The sequence below is a fragment of the Pectinophora gossypiella genome, chromosome 9, assembly GCF_024362695.1.
Source record: "Pectinophora gossypiella chromosome 9, ilPecGoss1.1, whole genome shotgun sequence".
NCBI classification, from domain to species: domain Eukaryota; kingdom Metazoa; phylum Arthropoda; class Insecta; order Lepidoptera; family Gelechiidae; genus Pectinophora; species Pectinophora gossypiella.
This window is the reverse complement of record NC_065412.1, coordinates 4,999,332-5,020,498: the sequence shown is the minus strand read 5'-3', so window position 1 is coordinate 5,020,498 and position 21,167 is coordinate 4,999,332. Positions and strand designations below refer to the sequence as shown.

Below are 21,167 nucleotides of genomic sequence, written 5' to 3'. Positions count from 1 at the left end.
TCCGAATTCGCTAATGCGTTGTGACCGAATACTAATTATATATACGAAGAAAAAGCAACGGACTTCAAATTTCGAATAGCTACTGAAGTGAACGCGTGTAATATTTTTCCGAAAGCAGCTGTGAAACGAAGAAAAAATGAATGTGTTGGGATACATGGTGACGCTGGCGAACCTGCAGGTAAGTCAGATCATGGAAAGAAAGAAATTATTTTATTATAGAAGGACGCTAAAGGCGTATTGAAGCCATGGTACCCCAGTTGGTAGAAAACTTGCCTTTGTGTCGCATTTTCGATTCCAACACAGGCTTAAACCAATGATGTTTGCATCATACATGTTTATCACGTGCTCAGCGGTGAAGGTAAACATCGTGAGGAAACCCACATTCCCGAGAAATGCATTGCATGTCAACCCTTCCCTTCCTGGTTTTCCCTTCGCGGGTTGGAAGGTCAGACAGGCAGTCGCTTCTGTAAAAATCGCGTACAATTATTTTGTGTTTAGTATTTAAATGCAATACCTGTTTTGAACATAAATCATCTCAGTGACGTCACTATGTCAACCGGATAAACTTGTCAACCTTGCATATCCATGTGGATTTTCACATAGAATCCATTAGTCGCACAAGTTTGTTCGATTCGATAATTTCTTTATCAAACTTTGGGTACGTTTCCTTGGTAATTTTTTCTGCAATAATGATACAATGGGATGTAAAATTATGTTATTGGTTTGATACAATACCCTTCGTTGGTCTCTATATAAAAATAACTGCATATTACAAAATATATTTTAATTCAATATCCATTTTCCAGCATGTGAAAACAAAATGGTAAACTGAAATATTTACTTAAATTCACTACGACAGAAGGGTTTGGAATCATGTGTAGCATTCTTCACGCTCTTGTCTGTCAAAGGCCAGAAAAACTCTTGTCATTGAGTTTTCGGATATGAAAAGAATATAATTATATTTTTACCACTCCAGCATAAAAAGAATCCTTTTCATGCATAAAAACAGCAAGAAAAATCGCATTTTATTCTCTCGTGAAACAAAGTAACTTTTTACTACCATCTCGCTTTTAAATGGAGCGTAAAGAATCTAGAAATGTTTTAACCAAAACCCTATTAGGTACATGGGACTTAAACATAGGTAGCTGGGGAGGAGTGAGTGAGTACACCCATAGTGGCCCCGATTCCTGCAGACACCTCCTAATTTTATTTTAAGTTATACCTGTCATTTTCCTATCCGTCGAAAAGGAAAGGAACGGATGATTGGCAGCTCATAATTTTAGGAAGAATGAGTAAATGAATGAATAACCCGGGCGAATCAAATAGGTATCTCGCTGGTACGCAAACCGTTTGACGTGTGCTGTCAACATAACTCTGTCGGGTTATTGGCCAATGTAATTTTTTTAGACGGTTGTTTTATATTTGTGCTTAAAATTGATGTGTGTTCCATATTATATTTTATGTCCCTTTATGTTACTAATATTACCCGTCCCTTTCCTTTTCGGCGGATAAAAAAATGACAGTTATAACTTGTGTGTGGTGTTTACAGGAATTAGCACTAGTGTATATAGTGTTTAGTAATACACCTGTGCCTACCCCTTCAGGAATACAGACGTGAGGCTATGCGCAATTTATCTATGTGTATTACTTCCACAGAGTTTTCAAAGGCCGGGTCAAAACACCGACGTGTCGTTGCAAATGGGCCCCCTCCAATCCTTAGCCGATGAGATCCTGAGCCTGCCACAATACCCTCCTGAAGAATTCAAGAAAACTGGTTACTACCGCGTCGGTAACGTTGGCAAATACTTATCAACAAACCTCCAGGATTTCTTGATAAACAAAACTGGTAACCCAAACGATGAAGGCCTCATATTAACGCTGTACTTCTCCGATATCGTAGGTCCCCAAATTGCTAATGATAAAGTGCAGTATTCAGCTAGTGATAAGGTCCCTAATGGTTTACAAAACATTGCCAATGCTTATGCTGGTCCTGTACAAAACTGGCCACCTGCTTATTAAGTCACGTGACTCACCGGTAAAAATATACCTATTACCAAAATTGCGAGATTATTAGTAGTTACAATTCATATTTTGTTTCCTTTCGTTGCCAGACTTTCCCCGTTTCTCCTTACCTATCAAACTATTGACAGGTCCAATTTTATAAAACTGCTTATTCTACCTCCCATTCTGCGACAACAGACACTCCAGGCCCCAATACTGACCCCGCCAGCGTGGTCGTCGATTTCCCTCATTCGGCGATTAATTCTTTCAAATATGATCCCTTCAGAAGACGAGGTTCGCGCACAACTGCGCATCCTCAGGCCTGTTGTCTTAAATTTAGAAGCAGGTGACAGCCCTGAGCGCTCCCCATTTGTCCGGCAAAATAGTTAATGACATCTGCGGCAAATGTACTATAAGTCAGGTCAAAAAAAGACCTCACATTCTGTAATGAACACATACTCGCTCCTCTATCTAAACATACATAACACACCTTCGAGTACTTAGATACTCTCGAATTTTGCTCTTGAGTCTCCCGATGCATAAGAGGTGTCTCATAGGGCATTAGGTTTTCAACTTACCGTAGGAACTAACCGAAGGTGAAATACTATCACAGCTTTCAGCATTCTTTAGTAGGTATGCCTTTTCACAGTAGACATTTTACGTCTAGCCCCCTTATACCACGCAATGAATTAATTAATTAACAGCTTTGTAGGTAAACCTTGAATTCACTTAGTCTCAATTTAGAAGCAGATAATAAATAGTTGATTAAAATTCAGTATTGTTTTATTTCTCTCTCTCTCACTATTTAAGAGCTGCGCTCTTGTCGGTGGAGTAACCGCCATTCCTCTCTTCTTCCCGCCAAAACCTTCACCTCCCGATACGACACGACCTGCACCTTCTCTTTTATTTGTTTCATAAATGTTATCCTAGGTCTACCCCTTCCTCTCTTCCCTTCAACTTTTCCTTCTATAATGTTTGTTATAAATGAATCGTGTCGTATCAGGTGGCCAATCATATTTCCTCTCCGGTTCTCTATAGTCTTCAATATGGTTCTCTTTTCTTCAACTCTTTCCAGCACTTTTTCATTTGACACCATTTCAGTCCAGCTTATACCCTCCATCCTTCGCCAACACCACATCTCAAACGCTTCCAATCTCTCTCTGTCTCTCTGTGTCATAGTCCACGTTTCACTTCCATAGAGTGCAATGCTCCAAATATATGATTTATGTTTTTTTATTGTTTTATTTACTAACCGAAAATTTGAAAGAAAGAAAGTATTATTACAGGACGCCAAAGTAGCAATACAAAAACAGTAAAGAAAAAAATACTTGGACCAAATTACATATTAACACGTTCACTGTGTATGAACCACAAATTAATATGAGGTAATAGATTTGGGGCACAGATTTTCTTGCCATAGTGTGTCTATGTCCATAAATTCCAATGTGTTTACCAAAAAATAACATCACGTAAGGGGTTTATAACTAATTTTCAGTTACACAATGAACGTGTTAACGGAAACGTACGTAAAAGGAACAAAATAATAATAATAAAGTACAAAATTATGGTTGTAACAGTAATGTGGCGGTGGTGCCGGTGGTGGACGTCCTCAATAAATGAACCTTGCTCAGCACAAGCCGCGGCGTGAGCCACGACCCTGGTATCATGCGGGCCCAGCCGAGCGAAAGAGAAATTACTCTTTTGATAAATATTTATAGCTCTAATTGTTTATACTATACATTATTATCTTCTACCTCAAAGCTCACAAAGTCTCATCACCAACACACACATACCAACAAAAGAAATTTTGACAACCAAAATATAACAGCCAAGCAAAGTTATCAAATAATTCTATTGAACTGTGCCGGCAAACACACAGCAGTAAATAAGTACTCGTCTTGGCGGGGGCACTACCGTGCCCTCAATGTAATAAAGAGTATACTTACAGATATTCACTTCATTTGTTTCATGCTCATGTACCTACCTACGGTCACGAGCATTAATATGTATACACTTTGGTACCATGTCACATTAACTGTTTTGACAAATTGAACTGTAAGTCCCACTAAATGTCAAATATGTTAGTGCGACAGAGCTCTAAAGTGGGTACATTATATTGCTCATGACTGTACATGCATTACTTATACATGTTATTTTATGTATATTTAACTGTCTTGCAAATTTTATAGTCTTTATAGATAACTGATATATGTATACAAATGTCATAGTAACATTATTGAACTGTAAACAATATTATCGTGCACATGATAAATACGATTGTGAAGTAATTAGTTAACATATGTGTAATTTAACTCCCATTATAATTATAAATCATAATAATAATAGACATTGTATAAACGGTCTTTAGAATAAATTATAATTTTAATTGTTTTTATAATAAGCTAACTGCTACTAAGACAGTAATACTAGTTTACCGGGTGAGAGTCTTCAACGCTCCCCATTTGTCCGGCCGAGTAGTTAATACCATCTGCGGCAAATCTACAATAAGTCGCGTCAAAAAAAATAAAGTAATACTAGTAATAGGCTACTTGACAATCTAGTCAATGAGACACTTTTTACGAAACGCCAAAACGAAAGTTTTCTTTGGACTTTGTCAAGGACTTTGTATGGAAATGCTGTCCTGTGAAGTCATCAATAAAAGCGAGTACACGTCATAAGCATTGTTTTTTTTTTTACTTGTGATGGGTTTGCTCTTAGCCTCATGCCCAAAGGCATTATGGCGAGGCCCAAGATGGAACAAGGTCGCCAGAAGTTGCCAGGATTGTTACTTAATTCATAAATAAAATTCGTAAATAAGTCGAAAAGCAAAATGAGATTGATGTTTGATCATCTTAGACTGGCTTCTATTTCTAGATTAGCCTTTCATCATTTATCTTTGCCCCAGTCGGCCCTATTTGTAACTTAGAAGTAAGAAAGACGAAAAGCAAATAAAAATAAAAACAATCAAAAATAAACAGAATGCTGTGGTTTGTTATCAAGTTGGACATGTTATAAAAGTTGACTATAGGATTAGTTCGATTTTTGTAATTACCCTGCTAAAATACCAAAAAAAATATTCTGGGCACAGGCTGCTATAATTTTCATAAGACTGCCTCCCCTGCCACGCACCCTGCACATTTGTGTAATTTTTGAAGTCATATAAGCATTTATTTTTAACTTAACGTGCTTTCCGAACCATGGCATCCTTTTTTTTTTTTCAAAAAATCTTGTAATTTGGGTTTGTAATGTCTCTGCTTACCCCGGTGGGAAATAGGCGTGAGTTTATGTATGTATGTATGTTGTAATTTGGGAAACGAGCTCGGAACCTCCGTATCGCCTGCCCAATGCTCAATAACTGGACCACAGAGGCCGTTATATTGGTCTGTGACATATTTTTTACATTCCACCAATTAACATTAACGTCGTCTGAGTCTAATTACCTTGCTAGCGATTTATATACTGGTATTCTCCCTTTTCGACACGACATCTCTGATCATCATATTCTACCATACCTAAACAGGTAACAATTTAATACGATATGTTCCTTCCTGATATGTACTAAATGCTGTTTGAAGCAAAATAACAACTCACAATCAAAAGTCAAGCAATTGATAATGACATACTACTATACCTACTCTCTAATTGGATACATGATTACTTGCGCTGAAATAGGATACTGTAGATAAAGGGAATTAGAAGCTATCGAGTTGCACACCAGGCAAGTAACATGCGGTATGCGCTAGTAAAGTTACGCACAGATTAGCAACGTGCGTGCATTATGCGAGTGTGGATTATTTATATTTTTTTATGAACGAACCAGTTATTTATTGGTGTGCAGTGGTAGAGCAGCAGAGGAGAATCACCCGTGTAATACTTGATGAGGTAGCGCCCACAAGTAGCGCGCCAACATTTAAGTCAGTCTTGGTTCGACCGTTGGTGCGTAATTATCTCCAGAAACAACTAGACTTGTCCGAGCTTTCATCCAATGGCCCTGACTTTGCATCACACAAAATAAGAACAGACGCTCGCCCTTTGTTTACTAACGTGACGCATGCGTAGAGCCCATGCAATCTAAGCGCGGAGTCGTTTACCTTCCGCGGCGCGAGACGGTCGAGTCGTCGGGGCTGCGGGTGCGCGCGCGCATACAGGCGGAGGTCGCGGGCGCGCGCGGACCATGCTGCGCTGGCTGTGGGCGGCGCTGCTGCTGGGGGCCGCGCGAGCGCTGCCTCCCGGCCCGCGCCGGCTGCGCCTGCACGGCTGGCACCTCGAGCTCCACGAGAACACCGCTATCCGTTCACCCTACTACGACGAGTGCAAATTCTACAAAGGACGCGTCCTCTACGAAGAGGACTCCACCGCCACGGTGACGGAGTGCGACGGGCAGCTGTACGGGCTGCTGCAAGTGGGGGACGAGGAGTTCGTGCTGCAGCCGACGCGCGCTGACGCGCACGTGCTGCGGCGGCGCGACGTGGTGCTGGCGGAGCAGCCCGCGTACAACCTCACCGGCGACACCATGACCGACCTACACCTGGACCTGGACGAGGACGCGCCGCGCCCCCACGTGCACGCCCGACACAGCGACCACGACGACACCGACTACTTCCGCGACATCGCGCCCGTCACACGGCCAGCTTCAGGTGCGTGTCCATCAACTTCGTGTTGTTTACGTGAAACGCCGTAAAATACAACGATACGGTTGTTGCAGGTGTGCACGGGCTGTGGCTGGAGATGGCCATCGTCGCCGACCACACCATGTTAAAGTTTCACGGTCGGGAGAGAGTGAAGCATTACATTTTAGCCCTAATGAACATTGTGAGTATGTCATTTGTATCGCGGGGCTTATTTTTGTACGAAGTGCTCGTTTGAAGTGTTCGGTTTCGGTTTTATGAGTCATTCATTTTGATGTAATACGTTTAAGGTCAGTGCCATTTTCAACGCGCCGTCTCTAAACTCGAACATGACGCTGGTGATCAACAAGCTGTATTTGTATGAGGAGAAGGACCCGGTTATCAGGTTCGGGAACGTCAAGAAGTCACTGGAAGCTGTTAACAAATGGAACTACCGTCATCTGATGAAACTTCCTGCAGGTAAGACTACACATTACTTAAACCTAATGCCTTATAAGTATGTTCGAAGACACTCCTTGTAAGTATATTAATTAAATACATCTTCAAACCGATTAGTTCAGAACTCCGCGCGTTCAATATTCATAGACAAAGACCATCATATACATACGATAGATGAATAGTTGTTTGAATGCACATGCATCAAGTAACACAGAGGTTATTGGACTACAGCACATAGATAATGAACCAATGATGTCCTGTATGAAATGTTTTAATACAAACAAAGCTTATTTTCGTACGAATCGATACTAGAAAATACGTAAATGTCTACCATTCGCAATATTCAATCTACGCTAACTGTATTTGCGTACAATTTGCAATTACAATACAGGCCGCCTGTGACTTAATTTAACGTAGTTTATAGTACGTATGTCACACGCTGATAAATGTATTACGAATCTCTGTAACTATCTACTTATGTATATATCAGAGCGAATGTCATTTACATATTGCATAATACGAATGGGTTTATCTCTATTAGGCACAGGCATTATAAACATAGGGGTAAGTGTAATATACGCATATTATACTCTGCTATTTTTATATCTGATACAGGATGTCTTTTGGTTTGCATACTAATATTCGAAATAAATCTCGGACTAATAATAATAGGTACTTATTTCCGGATTTATGAGATTAATTATAAACTGTAAACCAAATTAAATTAAATCATAGATACCGCTATATTTTAATCATAATTCGAGGTCAAGAAGTAGTTGCTTTTCATTCAATTTATTTCAAAGCTAATGTGGGCTGAATGAATGAACTAAATCAATTTGATTAATGACTTCAATAAGTTATGGTTAAGTGCTCGTATTATAAGGCGCAGCGCACAATACAAACTAGATTGATTGATATGCTTTAATTGGTAACATTTATCGAACTGTCGGCAAACAGCATCAGTCATAAATCGAGAGAACTTTGTAACAAACGTTCCAATGGACAAAACAATACTCGTAAAGTAAATGCGATCTCATATCGATGCCCATAAAAGGATATCTATCGACATGTTGTCAGATCAATCAACTTAATATCAACTGGTTAAAAAACTTATAGTCCAATATTAATTTTGTATAAAAGTGATAAAAGAGACATCGGTTATACACAATCGAGAGGAATTTGGAACAGTGTTGTCAACAATTCAACACGTAGGTACTTCAGGGAAAGCATTCTTAAAAAAGCTATAAAGTAATATACATATTACCTAAAGGCAGAATGATCGAATTTTGTCAGCCGAGTAAAAAAATGTAGTGCCTACTTGAGTACATTGACACCGTATGAAATAATTGTTATATGAGGTGTCATTTATATAGATTCGAACATCCGAATAAAAGATATTTAGTAGGATGTCTAGTCGAAATGATACAGCGAGGCCACACGATGCATTGTGGGTCCGTTGCGACGTCTGACGCCGTGTCCGTCAGTCACACCTACATTACATAAATTACAATATAAATCACACCCATGCACAAGTATCACGACTTGCTAGGATTCATTGCGACGTCGAGGCACTTGACGTTTGTATGTTCCGACGACGCAACGTTGCGGCAACGCCGTGTGGTATCTCTCTATTCAGCCACTTGTAGTATAAAACCGCGGGTCTAGTGGTAATTAAAACTGCGCCGGCGGGTTCGAATTGATTCGTAAAGTTTTATGAGCTTGTTAATGAGCGGCACGTCTCGTGGCGCGACAGAACAGAACCCGTCATAATACCTACGAGCGATCTTCCTCACCGCACTATTCGATACCGCATTGACTCAACATTGATCTGCGATATTAGGGTAAGTTTAAAAGTATTGTGTCATAAAGTTGATCATTTTTGTCGGTTCCATAGACTTGTTTTGACGCTTTTTAATGTAGTTTGTCATTTACATTACACTAAAGTTTCAATTCAATATCTCACGAATCGCATTGTATGGTCGTTCACAAGTCGCTAATACGCAGCGGTTCCGTTTTGATTGCCAAGTAAAAAAGCTTGCTTCCTTGCGAATCTATGTTAAGTACTTACAATGGAATTTAGTTTTACGCTCATTAGGTGAAATGAGATGTACAAACATCTCACTTATAATTTATAATTTTTGTTCCCTTTGCGGTTGAAACGTGGCCTCACCGAGGGTTCTGAAGTAAAACTTTTCGTAAAGGATGTTCGAATGGGTCTCACAAAGAACCAGCTATTTTGGAAAAGGGGCAATTTGAATCAAAGATTTCGCTGCTAGTTTATTGGACACTTTGCCCCGATGCGACGCATTGAAAGAGGTGTTTATTTATAAATGTCCAGCTACAAGGTTGCCTGGAAAATGTCACTAGTTATTGCAAAAATGACGCCGCCAATAATAGATATGCTTTTCTTGTGATTTTGTATATGTTAGTCCGTGTAAGGATAGAAAATTTACCGATCCCAAGCGTCATGTTATAGGTCAATAACCAGTGGTCTATACGGTGAAGGAAAACATCGTTAGGAACCTTTATTGGTTACCTGTACAGGGCCGGTTTTCCCTTCGCGGGTTGGAAGGTCAGATAGTCAGTCGCTTCTGTGAAAAACCGGACCTTTCAAATCTTCAGGGTATGCTACGGAGATGATTATGTCTATGTCTCTGACTAACATAATTATTGTTTATTGTACTGTATTGAAATAACCAGAGAACGCCGGCTGGGACGCGGCGGTGTGGCTGACGCGCGCGGAGTTGGGAGGTCCCTCGGGCTTCGCATCCGTCGGCGGAGTCTGCTCACGCACCCGCTCCGCAGCCATTGACCGCGACGAGGGACTCACCAGTGCCTTCGTCATCGCACACGAGCTTGGACACCTGTGAGTTACTTATCCACTTATCTCTGCCTCGTCTCTGTCGAGACATTACTCCCGGTCTTGTGCAAATCTTTGGTACACAAGTAGGTAACATAACATAAGCTACATCCCAATAAGGGTAGTCACAGATACACACCTCACCGAGCTTCCTGTTAGACCAGCGTGATAGGCAGTGATCCGTCTATAAAGGTCAAGCTAACTGTGTTAGTGAAAACTGTACGTAAGATAAATTAATAACCCATTGGTGGAAGTCCGGCATCGCTCCCCATTTTAGAAGTAAGCCGGTGACACACGAGACCACAAGTAGCATTCAATATCAACATAATGACGTTTGTTTAACATCTTTCCTCTTCAACTTGCCTCAAATAGCATTCGATATTTGGCTACAGATAATACTTATAACACACATAATAATAACATAAATATCTAACTTACCTACTTACATCACATTACTGTTCTGTGATAATAATAGGATAGTTTCCAACTAATCAAATCAGTTACTTTTTACTAAATGTCAAAACACGAAATTACTATGGAATTTGCATGAAAAGCAACCTATGACGTCATAGAAAAACATGACAAAATGTCGCACATTTTTCTTGATTAAATTCCATAAATAGGTAAGTTAAATAGATAAAGAAAACGTTTGATGTCACCTTTAGATCTGTCTTTATTTAGTACTTAATCAGAATTTCATAATTTATCTTTGACCTGGGAAAATACCAATTCTAGATACGGATATCGCGACGCTATGCTGCGTCTACTGCAACCTTATAGAATATAGGTACTTGTGCAACTGCCTTAATTGAGTAGCTACCAAAATTCTCAAGTTCGATTTAATTTCAGCATTAATTCATGTAAAGTTACGATGAACAATTTCAATTTTAAACTTACGACGCTATTCTCAAAGTTCCAATCACATTATGAATTTACCACTGTCAATGAACTCTTAGCTTTGATTAGGACTTCTAAATACTTACGCCTGATTTGTAATAGGAATGGATGTATTACTAACTTATTCAAATTTAAAAATATTTTTATTCATCAAGTAGGTAACATAGTTACAGTTTCAGTCGTCATTTTTATAATTTTATATAACTAAAGGCTTTAACCTTATAACCTTATTATATTCATAACCTTTTTTTTAAGTTTCTGTTTAATAACTGTCTGAAAACTGTTCAAAGGTAAATCTTGAATGTCTTTGGGAATCTTATTGTAAAAACCTGAGGTAAAAACGTATACATTGCCCCTTAAAAGATTTAGTGATCTTATGCAGTCGACTGACATGAAAGGCAAGTTTATTTTTATTCCGGGTATTAAAAATGTGCCGATCACTATTGTTTCCAAACAATTATATATGTATATTTATGTGTTTCTCATATATTAAGTTTTCATACATATATTGTAATGCCAAAGTTAAAATACTAATTTGTATCGTCTTAGGTCCCAATTTGTAAATCACCAGAAAGGCTCGCATGTGCAGAACAAAAATGGCATTGAATCTTGCACGTGTCGAGTCCATCGATTTCACAGTGAGCTAAACTTCGAAACTTGAGAGGAATTGCGTGTAAATAAATTACTATTCCACTGGACTGGGAGTCTAGACGGAGCATTAGAGACCCCCCACACTAGCGTCTTTCGAGCGTCGTCGTTCCAGCGTCTACGCGACGCCAGCGCTGCGCACGCTCGGCGTTCGGCAGCCGGCCAGCGCTGGCGACGCGTCACCGCGGCGTCGACGTCGCGTAGACGTCGCGCAGACGCTGGCATGACGACGACGCTCGGAAGACGCTAGTGTGGGGGTCTCTTAACGTAATGCGTAAGGTTGCTTATTTAAAAAAATAAAATAACTTATTTAATTGCCGAAATTTCATACTTCATAAAAGCGAGTCTGAAGTAATTAATGGGCGCGTGGGGGGAGGGGGTATTCCAAGAGATTATGAAAATACAAAGTCATTGACCCTGAACTTGTCGTATCTTACTACTACATTATTTTAGTTCAGGCGTTGACCATACGGGCAATTTTGCCTTCCTCATCTCGCTATACTCTTTAAATAAGCATCTTTATAGGAAGTTACAGTCGTGCTAGGATGATATTATTACCAAAAAATATTTACGAAGTACCCGACTGCACGCTGTGACCACACCCCGGACATCTTATACAAACAACCTCGTTTTACACAGACACTATACATTCACATTATCGTAAACGCGCATCTGTGTGTGTGACGTCTGACACTATACGATTGAAGTCTAAACTATGTTCGAGGGGGGTGAGGTAAACTTAGCTCAGACGCTGGTGGGAAGCGGTGAGTTGCCGTTCTCTACGTGGTATATTTCTTATTCTATGGTGATACCAAGTGATATCGTTACAGTCACATTGTAAATAAACTATAAAAAATATCTTACAAGTCCTGCAACATTATTTTTAAATTTTATTATATTTGTTTATAATATCCTTATTTTAATGTCTTTCAAAACAATATTATTCGTTTTTAACCTTGATTAAATGTGAAAAAGGCATTAACTTCCTCATTAATTTATCTTTTAATTGACCAGGTTTGAACAACATTAAAATTAATGTAACTGGTGTTGAATATAATAATGGATTCTATAATAATGCTTAAATATTAAGTATTTATATTTTTTTAATATGTAATAAAGCATTTATTACATTAGTAGTATCACATCACTTATTTAAGAACCACGCTCTTGTCGGTGTAGCATTCTCCATTCTTGTCTACCAATTCCTTCACTTCCTTATAAGACACGACGTTTGCCTGCTCTTTAATCTGTTCCATGTTCTTTTCTTGGTCTTCCCTTTCCTCTCTTTCCCTGTAGCTTCCCTTCTATGATGTTTTTAATAAATTCGTCGTGTCTTATTAAGTGTATAATCATCTTACCTCTTCTGTCCTCCATAACTCTCTATATTTGCCTCTTTTCCCTTACTCTTACTAGCACTTTCTCATTAGTAACTCTTTCAGTCCAACTTATTCTTTTCATCTTCCTCCAACACCACATTTCAAAGGCCTCTCTGTCTTTCTGTGTCAGCGTCCAAATTTCATATCCATAGAAGGCTATACTCCAGACATTAGTAGTATACATAACGTAAATAGCCTAATTCGTCCCTACTGGGTACAGGCCTCTCCTCAATCAAGCGAAAGGGGTATGGAGCATACTCCACGAACCTGCTCCAGTACGGATTGGAAGTGTTTGGGCTAGTCTGGCACCAACGCGTTAAAGTGCCTTCCGAAGAATGGAATTATATTACTTTTTCGGACAATCTGGTGATCCATCTTGAAATGTCCTAGGCAAACAAATGTCAGTCTCACAAAATGATTTCGACAATCTTGCCATCGGGAAACGAACCCTAATCTTCAGATCTCCTCCCAACACTCTGACTACAACATAAAAGGAACTATAACCTCTGTGTCCTGGCCGATATAGAATGAATTTGCATCCGGTTTTTATAATCTGTATTTCTCCAAATAAAATGATAGGGATACAATTTCGTGGCACTACTTATTAATTACTAGGTCACTAGTACTTCTACTTGCTAGTCAAAGTAAATCTACACAGTGCTCCCAGTCAGTCTATCAAAGTTTACTGCTAACTACTTTTTCGCATGTTACAATAATACTAGTAACGATGGAAAATAAATCAATAATAAATTAAACTTATTCGTACACTCCAGTTATCCGCCAACGAAACTTTAAAGGGAAAAAAATGTTTATACAAACTTCGGAACTTTGATGATGTATATTTCTTTCTTTGTAACTTTCTAAAGCACGAGCGCGCTCGACTCGTTCTCATAATAACATTGTGCTTTTGTGCAAATATCGCCTCAGAGCAAAACAAGGGAATTATGCGGAAGTTGAAAATATGCGACGAAATCCTTTGTTGAGTTCCGCAATTACTAGGTACATTTTCCACAAGGTAATAAATGTGCTCTTAATGTTTCTTGACCTTATTCTTATTTCATTACTTTTAGGTGTAATAATGTAACTCTGGCTATTGAGTTTCAAATATTAAATTAATTGGGAACGCCAATTAATTGATACACCAATTCGAATTAAAAACACCACATCGAAGCAATTCATCTAAAAACAGCAATATTGCTTTTGACATTTATTGGTATTGTGCACTTATTTTTATAAAAGCAAATGTCAAATTACGATATTACTTTTTAGATTAATTACTTCGATGTAATCTTTTTAAGCCCTCAGTTTTGCATGCAACCCTACTTGAATTTGAATTCCGAACGTTTTACACATCGTACATATGCACTGAAAGTATTAATGTAATGAAATAATCGGTTATCCTTACCGTAAATACATCCATAGTTATTTATTATTGTAACTCTATATTTCCATATTTATTGTAATTTATATTTACAATTTTAACTGGTGCCTTGGGAGAGGGGAAAAAGCCTACTGTGGGACGCAACTTGCGTAAGCACTTTCGCTGCGTCTCATCTCAAGACCACAGTGCGGAACGCCGGTGCGGCTGCTGAAGCTGCAGCAGACAGAAAGCGGGACAAGTATGCTGTTCTGGGGGCCAAATACCACTTTGTCCCTTTGGCCTTCGAGACGACGGGATGTTGGGGATCGGACGCCCTTAACTTTGTCAAGGAGATTGGGCGTCGGTTACGAGAGAGGGGATGTGATGCTCGCTCCGGGGCCTACCTGATGCAAAGGCTGTCCATCGCCATTCAACGTGGCAACGCGGTGAGTGTTATGGGGACCTTTGCGCCGGGCGAGGCGAGGGGGGGCCTGTTTGACTAAGCAGGGATCCCTGCTACAATGTTTAGTTAAGGTATTTTCTGTTTTTTGTATTTATTTTTTTTTTCTTCTTTGTATTTTCCATTTTTATGTTTTTACAATAAAATTTAAATTTGCTGTCAATTTCAAGCGACAATATTTCGTGTATTGGACACTTTTGGAATTATTTTATGGATTTAATTGTATCAGTTTTTAAACATGCGAATAAACAATAAACATTATAAATTGTCATTTTATATATCTTTTTGGAGATCCTTGGGGGAGGCCTATGCCCAGCAGTGGGCGTCATACGGCTGATGATATCTTTTTATATCTTATTTTATTTTGTAATTGTAATTTATAATTACGTGTTCTGTGTGAAAATAAAGATTACAATAGTATATACCTACTTAACAATATGTGTAACAAAGTATTAGTAGAATAACAAACAAAAGCTAAAATAACTATTCATTCCGCGAAAATTTGTTTTCCAACGTCAATCAAAAACTAATTGCATGTAACTAACAATGTTACGTTTTTATTTCGGGAGAACTAATTGTTTGTTCTGAATTGTTGTTTCTGTAGTTAGGATAGAACTGAATAATAAACACATATTTTGCAAAATGGAAACAGGCTCCTTATAAATAACAGATAACTATAATATACATAAATAATTATCTAGATTTGCGGCCGGATAATTGTAATTAGCTCGCCCCTATTACATGGGACTTAAACATAGCTGGCGAGGATTAGGTGCATGTTATATAATATACACCTCTGCCTACCCTTTCGGGATATAGGCGTTAAGTTCACGTTTTGTGTTGTATAATTATAATGCATTTTCCTAGTGTTAGCGCTAGCGACTCTACCCGGCTTGGCTTGGGCACAATAATTCAAATATATTCATTGGTGTATTATTGGTGTTTTTTAGTGAAAACCTTTTATCGGGTCATTTTGATTGCGTAAAATACGACGCTGTATACCTTTGGGCCAGAAGAGGGTTGGGTTGGGAGTTGTACCAATGGTTTGAGATATTCTTTGTCCTGTTTTGGTAGCTTGCTCTTTCGTTTTACAGACATCTAACTTTACTTATCTACACCTACTCACTTATGATTAAAACCACTGTCGCATGCTGGTGAAGATACGTTCATATTTTAGAGAATCATAAATCTGCTTTTAGTTTTCCTGTAAATGTCTTGTGAATGTCTGTGCAATATAGTGTTATATTATTATTATAAATCTGTCTCGTTCATTGCAGATATTCTGTATTATGCAGTAGGTATCTTTGTTCAGCAACAGTGTGGAAAATTTTAGCCAATGAATGCAAAAAGTAAATTCTATGAATCATCAAAATTTTCAAACTTACACGGTACCTACTTAGTAGACTACTTACTCATTGATGCCAATTCGGGTAACCACTATCATTTAACTTAATTTGACAGGAAAACTAGCGCCATCTCTTTCTTGTACCTATTGTAAGCGAAGTACAGTGCTAGTTTAAAAACAACGTTTTAGTAATATCAAATCAAAAAAGCCAACAAAAATCCGTACTTATACTTATCCAAATTCTGTAATTCATTAACGGCCTGGGCAGTTCCCTCCGAAACACGGTAGCTAATCATGCTTTAAATTAAAACGCGTCTCGCCCAAATGAAAAGCTTTAAAACGTCTCCCAATTAATTTAGTCGTTTGTCACCGAAAAGTATATAGATATAGCTAGGCAAGGTGTTCTTACTTTTATACGAATTTTTCGGACGCTTATATCTCCCTACCTTTTCACTAAATATTTTACACATTTGCATTTTTCTCCACGCATTTAGATTCTTTACAACATACTCAAAGCCCTAAGCCGAGATTTACGTCTAGCTGGGCACCCAGACATAATATGCTCTAATTTAATGTAATATTACTACTCCTCATTATTCTATTCACATACTATCTGAGAAAAAAATATAGTAACTCACGTGAAAACTATAAAACATTATCTAGAAACGTATATAAATATCAATGATACGAACTAAAATCAATGACGACGCTCTGGATACAAGATTCTCTCATCAGTTCACTTCTTTATCGGATACGGCTCAAGTGGATTTCATCTCCCGGTACGACGTCCAGTAAACGAAGATCCCCAACAGTATCTTCACTATTCGAGGAACTTGTAACTTTTTGATGCAACTGAAATATCAGAGGTCAAGTTGGAATGGTTTGTTTTGAAGCAAGCACTTAGAGACCAACCACAGCTTACAGCAACTCATCTCGAGCTTTTGTCTATTTCTGTTCCGATTGATTTTATTTGATACAAGGTTACCGAACTACTTACGGCCACATCATTTTCTATCACGGGATAGCAAATTGGGTAGTTCCCTAGGTCAAAGATTACTAAATAAAGATAGATCTACAGGTGACAAAAAACGTTTAAAAATACAGGCATAAGTACACAGTTGAATTTTCATGACGTGTTTATACTATGGTAAAGGCAGGCGAGCTAGCGAGGGCAATTACTATATGAGATCAAATATTCGAATCATACAAAAGAACGTCGGCGTCCAATTTCAAAATTCGAAACTAAACTAAACTGATAAAAACTAAAACATCGGTCCGCGCGCAGTCTTCACGATTCAAGTCTAAAGTATGTTCGAGGGGGGTGAGGTAAACCTAGCTCAGACGCTGGTGGGGAGCGGAGAGATGCCGTTCTATACGTAGTATTATTCCTTATTCTATAGTAAAGGTATCAGTTTTATCTCTGACATTTATGCTGAACACAATTACAGACATCATTTTATTTCTGATCCATTAAACACAAATCCGATACGCACCGTCGCATTGACCAAACCTTTATGTAGGTACCTAATTAATTTAGTGAACCGTAACATTCTATGTGTATCGTGGCTACACAATGAAAAAGCGAATTAGTGTATAGACCCTCTCTTTAAGTAGATCCTTCACATGTAAAGGCTATGTTAGTATTAGTACCTTTTATTGTAATTATAGGCATAAGTTAAGTGCTCCCGGTAACATCCTGTGCTTGTTTTTATATACTTTTATTTATTTATCAGTTTATTTATTGCACACACGTAATACAAGGAAAGAAAATTCGACTAACGCAAGACTGACAAACTTTTCTTTTCATGACACTAGCCATACTAGACCAAACGCCTCCAGAGCCTCCTAAAAAGAATTGTTCATCAGATGTTAGTAATAACATGTGTTGTGTTGTGTGTGTGTGATGTTAGTGTGTATGTGTGTATGTTGGTGTGTGTGGTGTGTTGATGTTGTGTTGTGTGTTGTCCTTAGGGGAGACCTGTGCCCAGTAGAGGAACGTATATGGGCTCATAATCATAGGTTATTTATCTATGTTATACAGCATTTCATATAACTTTTACCTTACTTTAATCTTGTATAAATTAAAAATACATAAACAAGTACATTCCATTCAACTACAATTGTAACAACACACATATTATTAAAAACAAAATTTTAAAATAAGAATAAAAAGCTATAAATAAAAAGTCCTCCAGCTCACCACATCGAGGTAAAGTCCCCAGAATACTGGTCACGTTGCATCTCTGCACCGCCAAACTGACCCTTTGGGCAAAATAACTGCCTGCTCTAGGGTCGGAAGTTGCCTCGATGAGGCGAGCTGAAATCGTCTTTAAAAACTATAAACTATATTTCATATGATAAGTGACTGACAGTTGTCTTCTGATTACTTGTAGCTTTACCCACCCCATAAGGCATTACAGGCGTGAATTTTTGTATGTATATCTGTTTACAAAATATTACATATTTCATACTACGTTGCGGGTAGACCGCATAAAACGGAGCGATCTAGATTAAATTTCCCTAATTGCAAAATTGATGCATTTAATTAATTAATATTAACTTCGCTGCGGTCTGGCACAACTGTTGCTGAAGACCTTATTAGTTTTATTAACCGACTTCAAAAAATAGGGAGGTTATTTATACATTAGTATAGTACTCATATCCTTAGTTTAGCTTGCGATGATTGTACTGGGAATGATTGGGAAGGCTTATTCACATATTGTTATGTTCATTCGGAAGATAAACTATTTTTTTTATATACCTCTGCCTACGCCAATTAGGAATATAGTCATAAACTTAATGTTATGAGTATGTTGTAGACAGAGCTGTAAGTTCGTGAGAAAAAACTTGTAAGTACTCATTTTTTGCCGTCTGTATCCAAAGTAAGAACAAAAGCCAAATGATCTTGTAATTTAAAATAAAAACCTAATATTTTTTATGGAGCATACATTTTTAGACACAATACCATTTACGCACGTGTTAGACTTATTAAGTACTCATTAGACGTCAATTGTAATGAATGTTGAGCTCCGGGTAAGAGTCCTCAGCGCTCTTCATTTGTGCGGCCAAGTAGTTTATGCCATTTAAAACAGATCTACAACAAGTCACGTAAAAAAAAGTCGAGCTCACTCCAACTGCGGCACTCACACGCAGTCTAATTATAACATTAAATTTGTTTTCACTCGGTCGGCCTTAGATGCGCGTGCGGTTAAAGTATTTCCGCTCCGGCCATCTGTCCCGATCTCAGTGCGACGAAGGACTATATTCCTTTATGCGATATATTTACGGTTTATATTTAGCTTTACAGGGTCAAGTGCAAGTGGGCGCGCTTTTATATATACGGTTAGGGATGCATCTTAGCGCTTTTGTGAATCTATAAAGAAAATAATATATTTACTCTGTCGTATATCTACGTACTTCTGAATGCGAATAAAGAACGCGATCAGCTGTACCGGGCATATCATAAACTCGCCAAAGGAATTATATTTCAGTGTATTCCATCTTTAAACCTAGTGAGACTACAAAATGTCTGTCTTCTGGACCTCTCACCCCAAGTGGGATTACAAACATGGTTATATCTACCAGTGTGTCGAATCTATGAGTACGAGCGTAGCCAGGGGCTTTCAAAGCCCATAAATGAAATCGTCGAAATGCGTAGTCCACACAATTCTAATTTTAAACTAAACTTCCTTTTGCCGTTTCAATTTTATGAAAGCAAAAGCAAACTACGCGTTAACGAAAGCGACATTTACGACATTTAATAAACGCTTTGCGGCTACGACGAATTGGACGTGAATGAAACGTCTTCTTTTTTGTGAGGCAAAGTGTATTATCATCATCATCAATTTAAGAGCTACGCTTTTGTCGGTGCAGCATTTCCATGCTACTTTTTAGGGAAAAATAGGGCAGTGGTTTCCCTCTTGCCTTCCGCCCCCGCAGTACTCTGTCTGACGCGAGTGGGATGGCGCCCAGAGTAGTATATTACAAAGCCGTACTAGGACTCTTGTCCTCCGCCTCTGAATAGTACTGACAGTTACTGCTGCCCTCTGTCAGGTTCCAGGTTACAGTCCCTGTGACTTGCCCCTTCCGTCTTGCATTGCCGAACCGATGGCTCCCATCTTCGCCTCTGCAACCGCAAAGTGTATTATATCCTATCATATTTCGTTCACGCGTTTAGCCTGTATAAATAATTCTCAAAAGCGGAAATTAATTAATCAAGCGTTTAATATTCGCTCGCTTTAAATAAGTAAAGGTTCTCGGTTGCTCCCATCTTGCTTACCCCGCCGTGCACACAAACGGATTCATTTTATTACGCTTTTGCCTCAGTACTCTAAAGAGCGGCTTATTACAGCTGACTAGACTAAGTAGAACATCGCATTCTTTTTAAGGTTACATTGGTGCTGATTCTTGCAGACGCCATCTAATTTTATTTTAAGTTATATCTGTCATTTTCTCGTCCGTTGAAAAAGAAAGGGACGGGTAATCGACAGGCATACAATTTATGGAATACACGTCAATTTTAAGCAGAAATCTAAAAAAAACCTTTAAAATTAAATTTTAAAATTAAGAGCTGTCAATCATCCGTCCTTTTCTTTTTCGGTGGATAAGAAAATAACTGGTATAACTTTAAGTAAAATTAGGAGGTGTCTGCAGGAATCGGGGCCGCTTACTACAGCACAAATACCTTCACTGTAGGAGATATATTGCTGGTGAATATAATTGAATTTGTATATCTACTTGATATATATGCGTAATACATGTCGGTTCATCAAAATATAACATGATGCATGCTACAGTCTGTTGCTGATAGCTTTGTATAGGTGTGGCGCCAATACAAATAGTAACTCTTAAGCTATGTTCATACAAACTTGATATTAATATATATTAAAAAAGTACTTACTTTATTACTCACATTCCATTATATTTACTGCCCCTCCTGTCAATTACAGCCCACTGTTGTTGCCTTCTTAATTATTTTTTTTAAGTAGTCCTACCTATCTATATTTGATTATAATTCACTCTAAATAATTATTCTGGCGAAACATTACAATTAGTTAATCAACAAGTTCTATTTGTTTTTATTGGAGATGTTTAGTACGATCTACTCTAAACGGCTTGTATGAAACGATTGATGAATGTGGCGGAAGAGAGTGT

General features: G+C 38.3%; 2 protein-coding genes across 2 annotated transcripts in view; both read left to right on the top strand.

Moving 5' to 3' along the window:
* Positions 1 to 64: 64 nt before the first annotated feature.
* Positions 65 to 3,190, top strand: LOC126369895 (uncharacterized). The gene is made up of 2 exons (XM_050014502.1): positions 65 to 178; positions 1,657 to 3,190. The coding sequence occupies exons 1-2, from the start codon at positions 137 to 139 to the stop codon at positions 2,017 to 2,019; spliced, it is 405 nt and encodes a 134-aa protein (XP_049870459.1). The 5' UTR covers positions 65 to 136; the 3' UTR covers positions 2,020 to 3,190.
* A 2,720-nt stretch (positions 3,191 to 5,910) lies between these two features.
* The window catches only part of LOC126369858 (A disintegrin and metalloproteinase with thrombospondin motifs 3-like), a 63,486-nt gene continuing 48,229 nt past the window's right edge, over positions 5,911 to 21,167 (top strand). The window contains exons 1-4 of the mRNA XM_050014438.1: positions 5,911 to 6,638; positions 6,707 to 6,813; positions 6,920 to 7,088; positions 9,768 to 9,933. Of these exons, the coding sequence (XP_049870395.1) occupies positions 6,176 to 6,638; positions 6,707 to 6,813; positions 6,920 to 7,088; positions 9,768 to 9,933 (905 nt within the window). The 5' untranslated portion in view covers positions 5,911 to 6,175. The remainder of the gene's footprint in view (positions 6,639 to 6,706; positions 6,814 to 6,919; positions 7,089 to 9,767; positions 9,934 to 21,167) is intronic.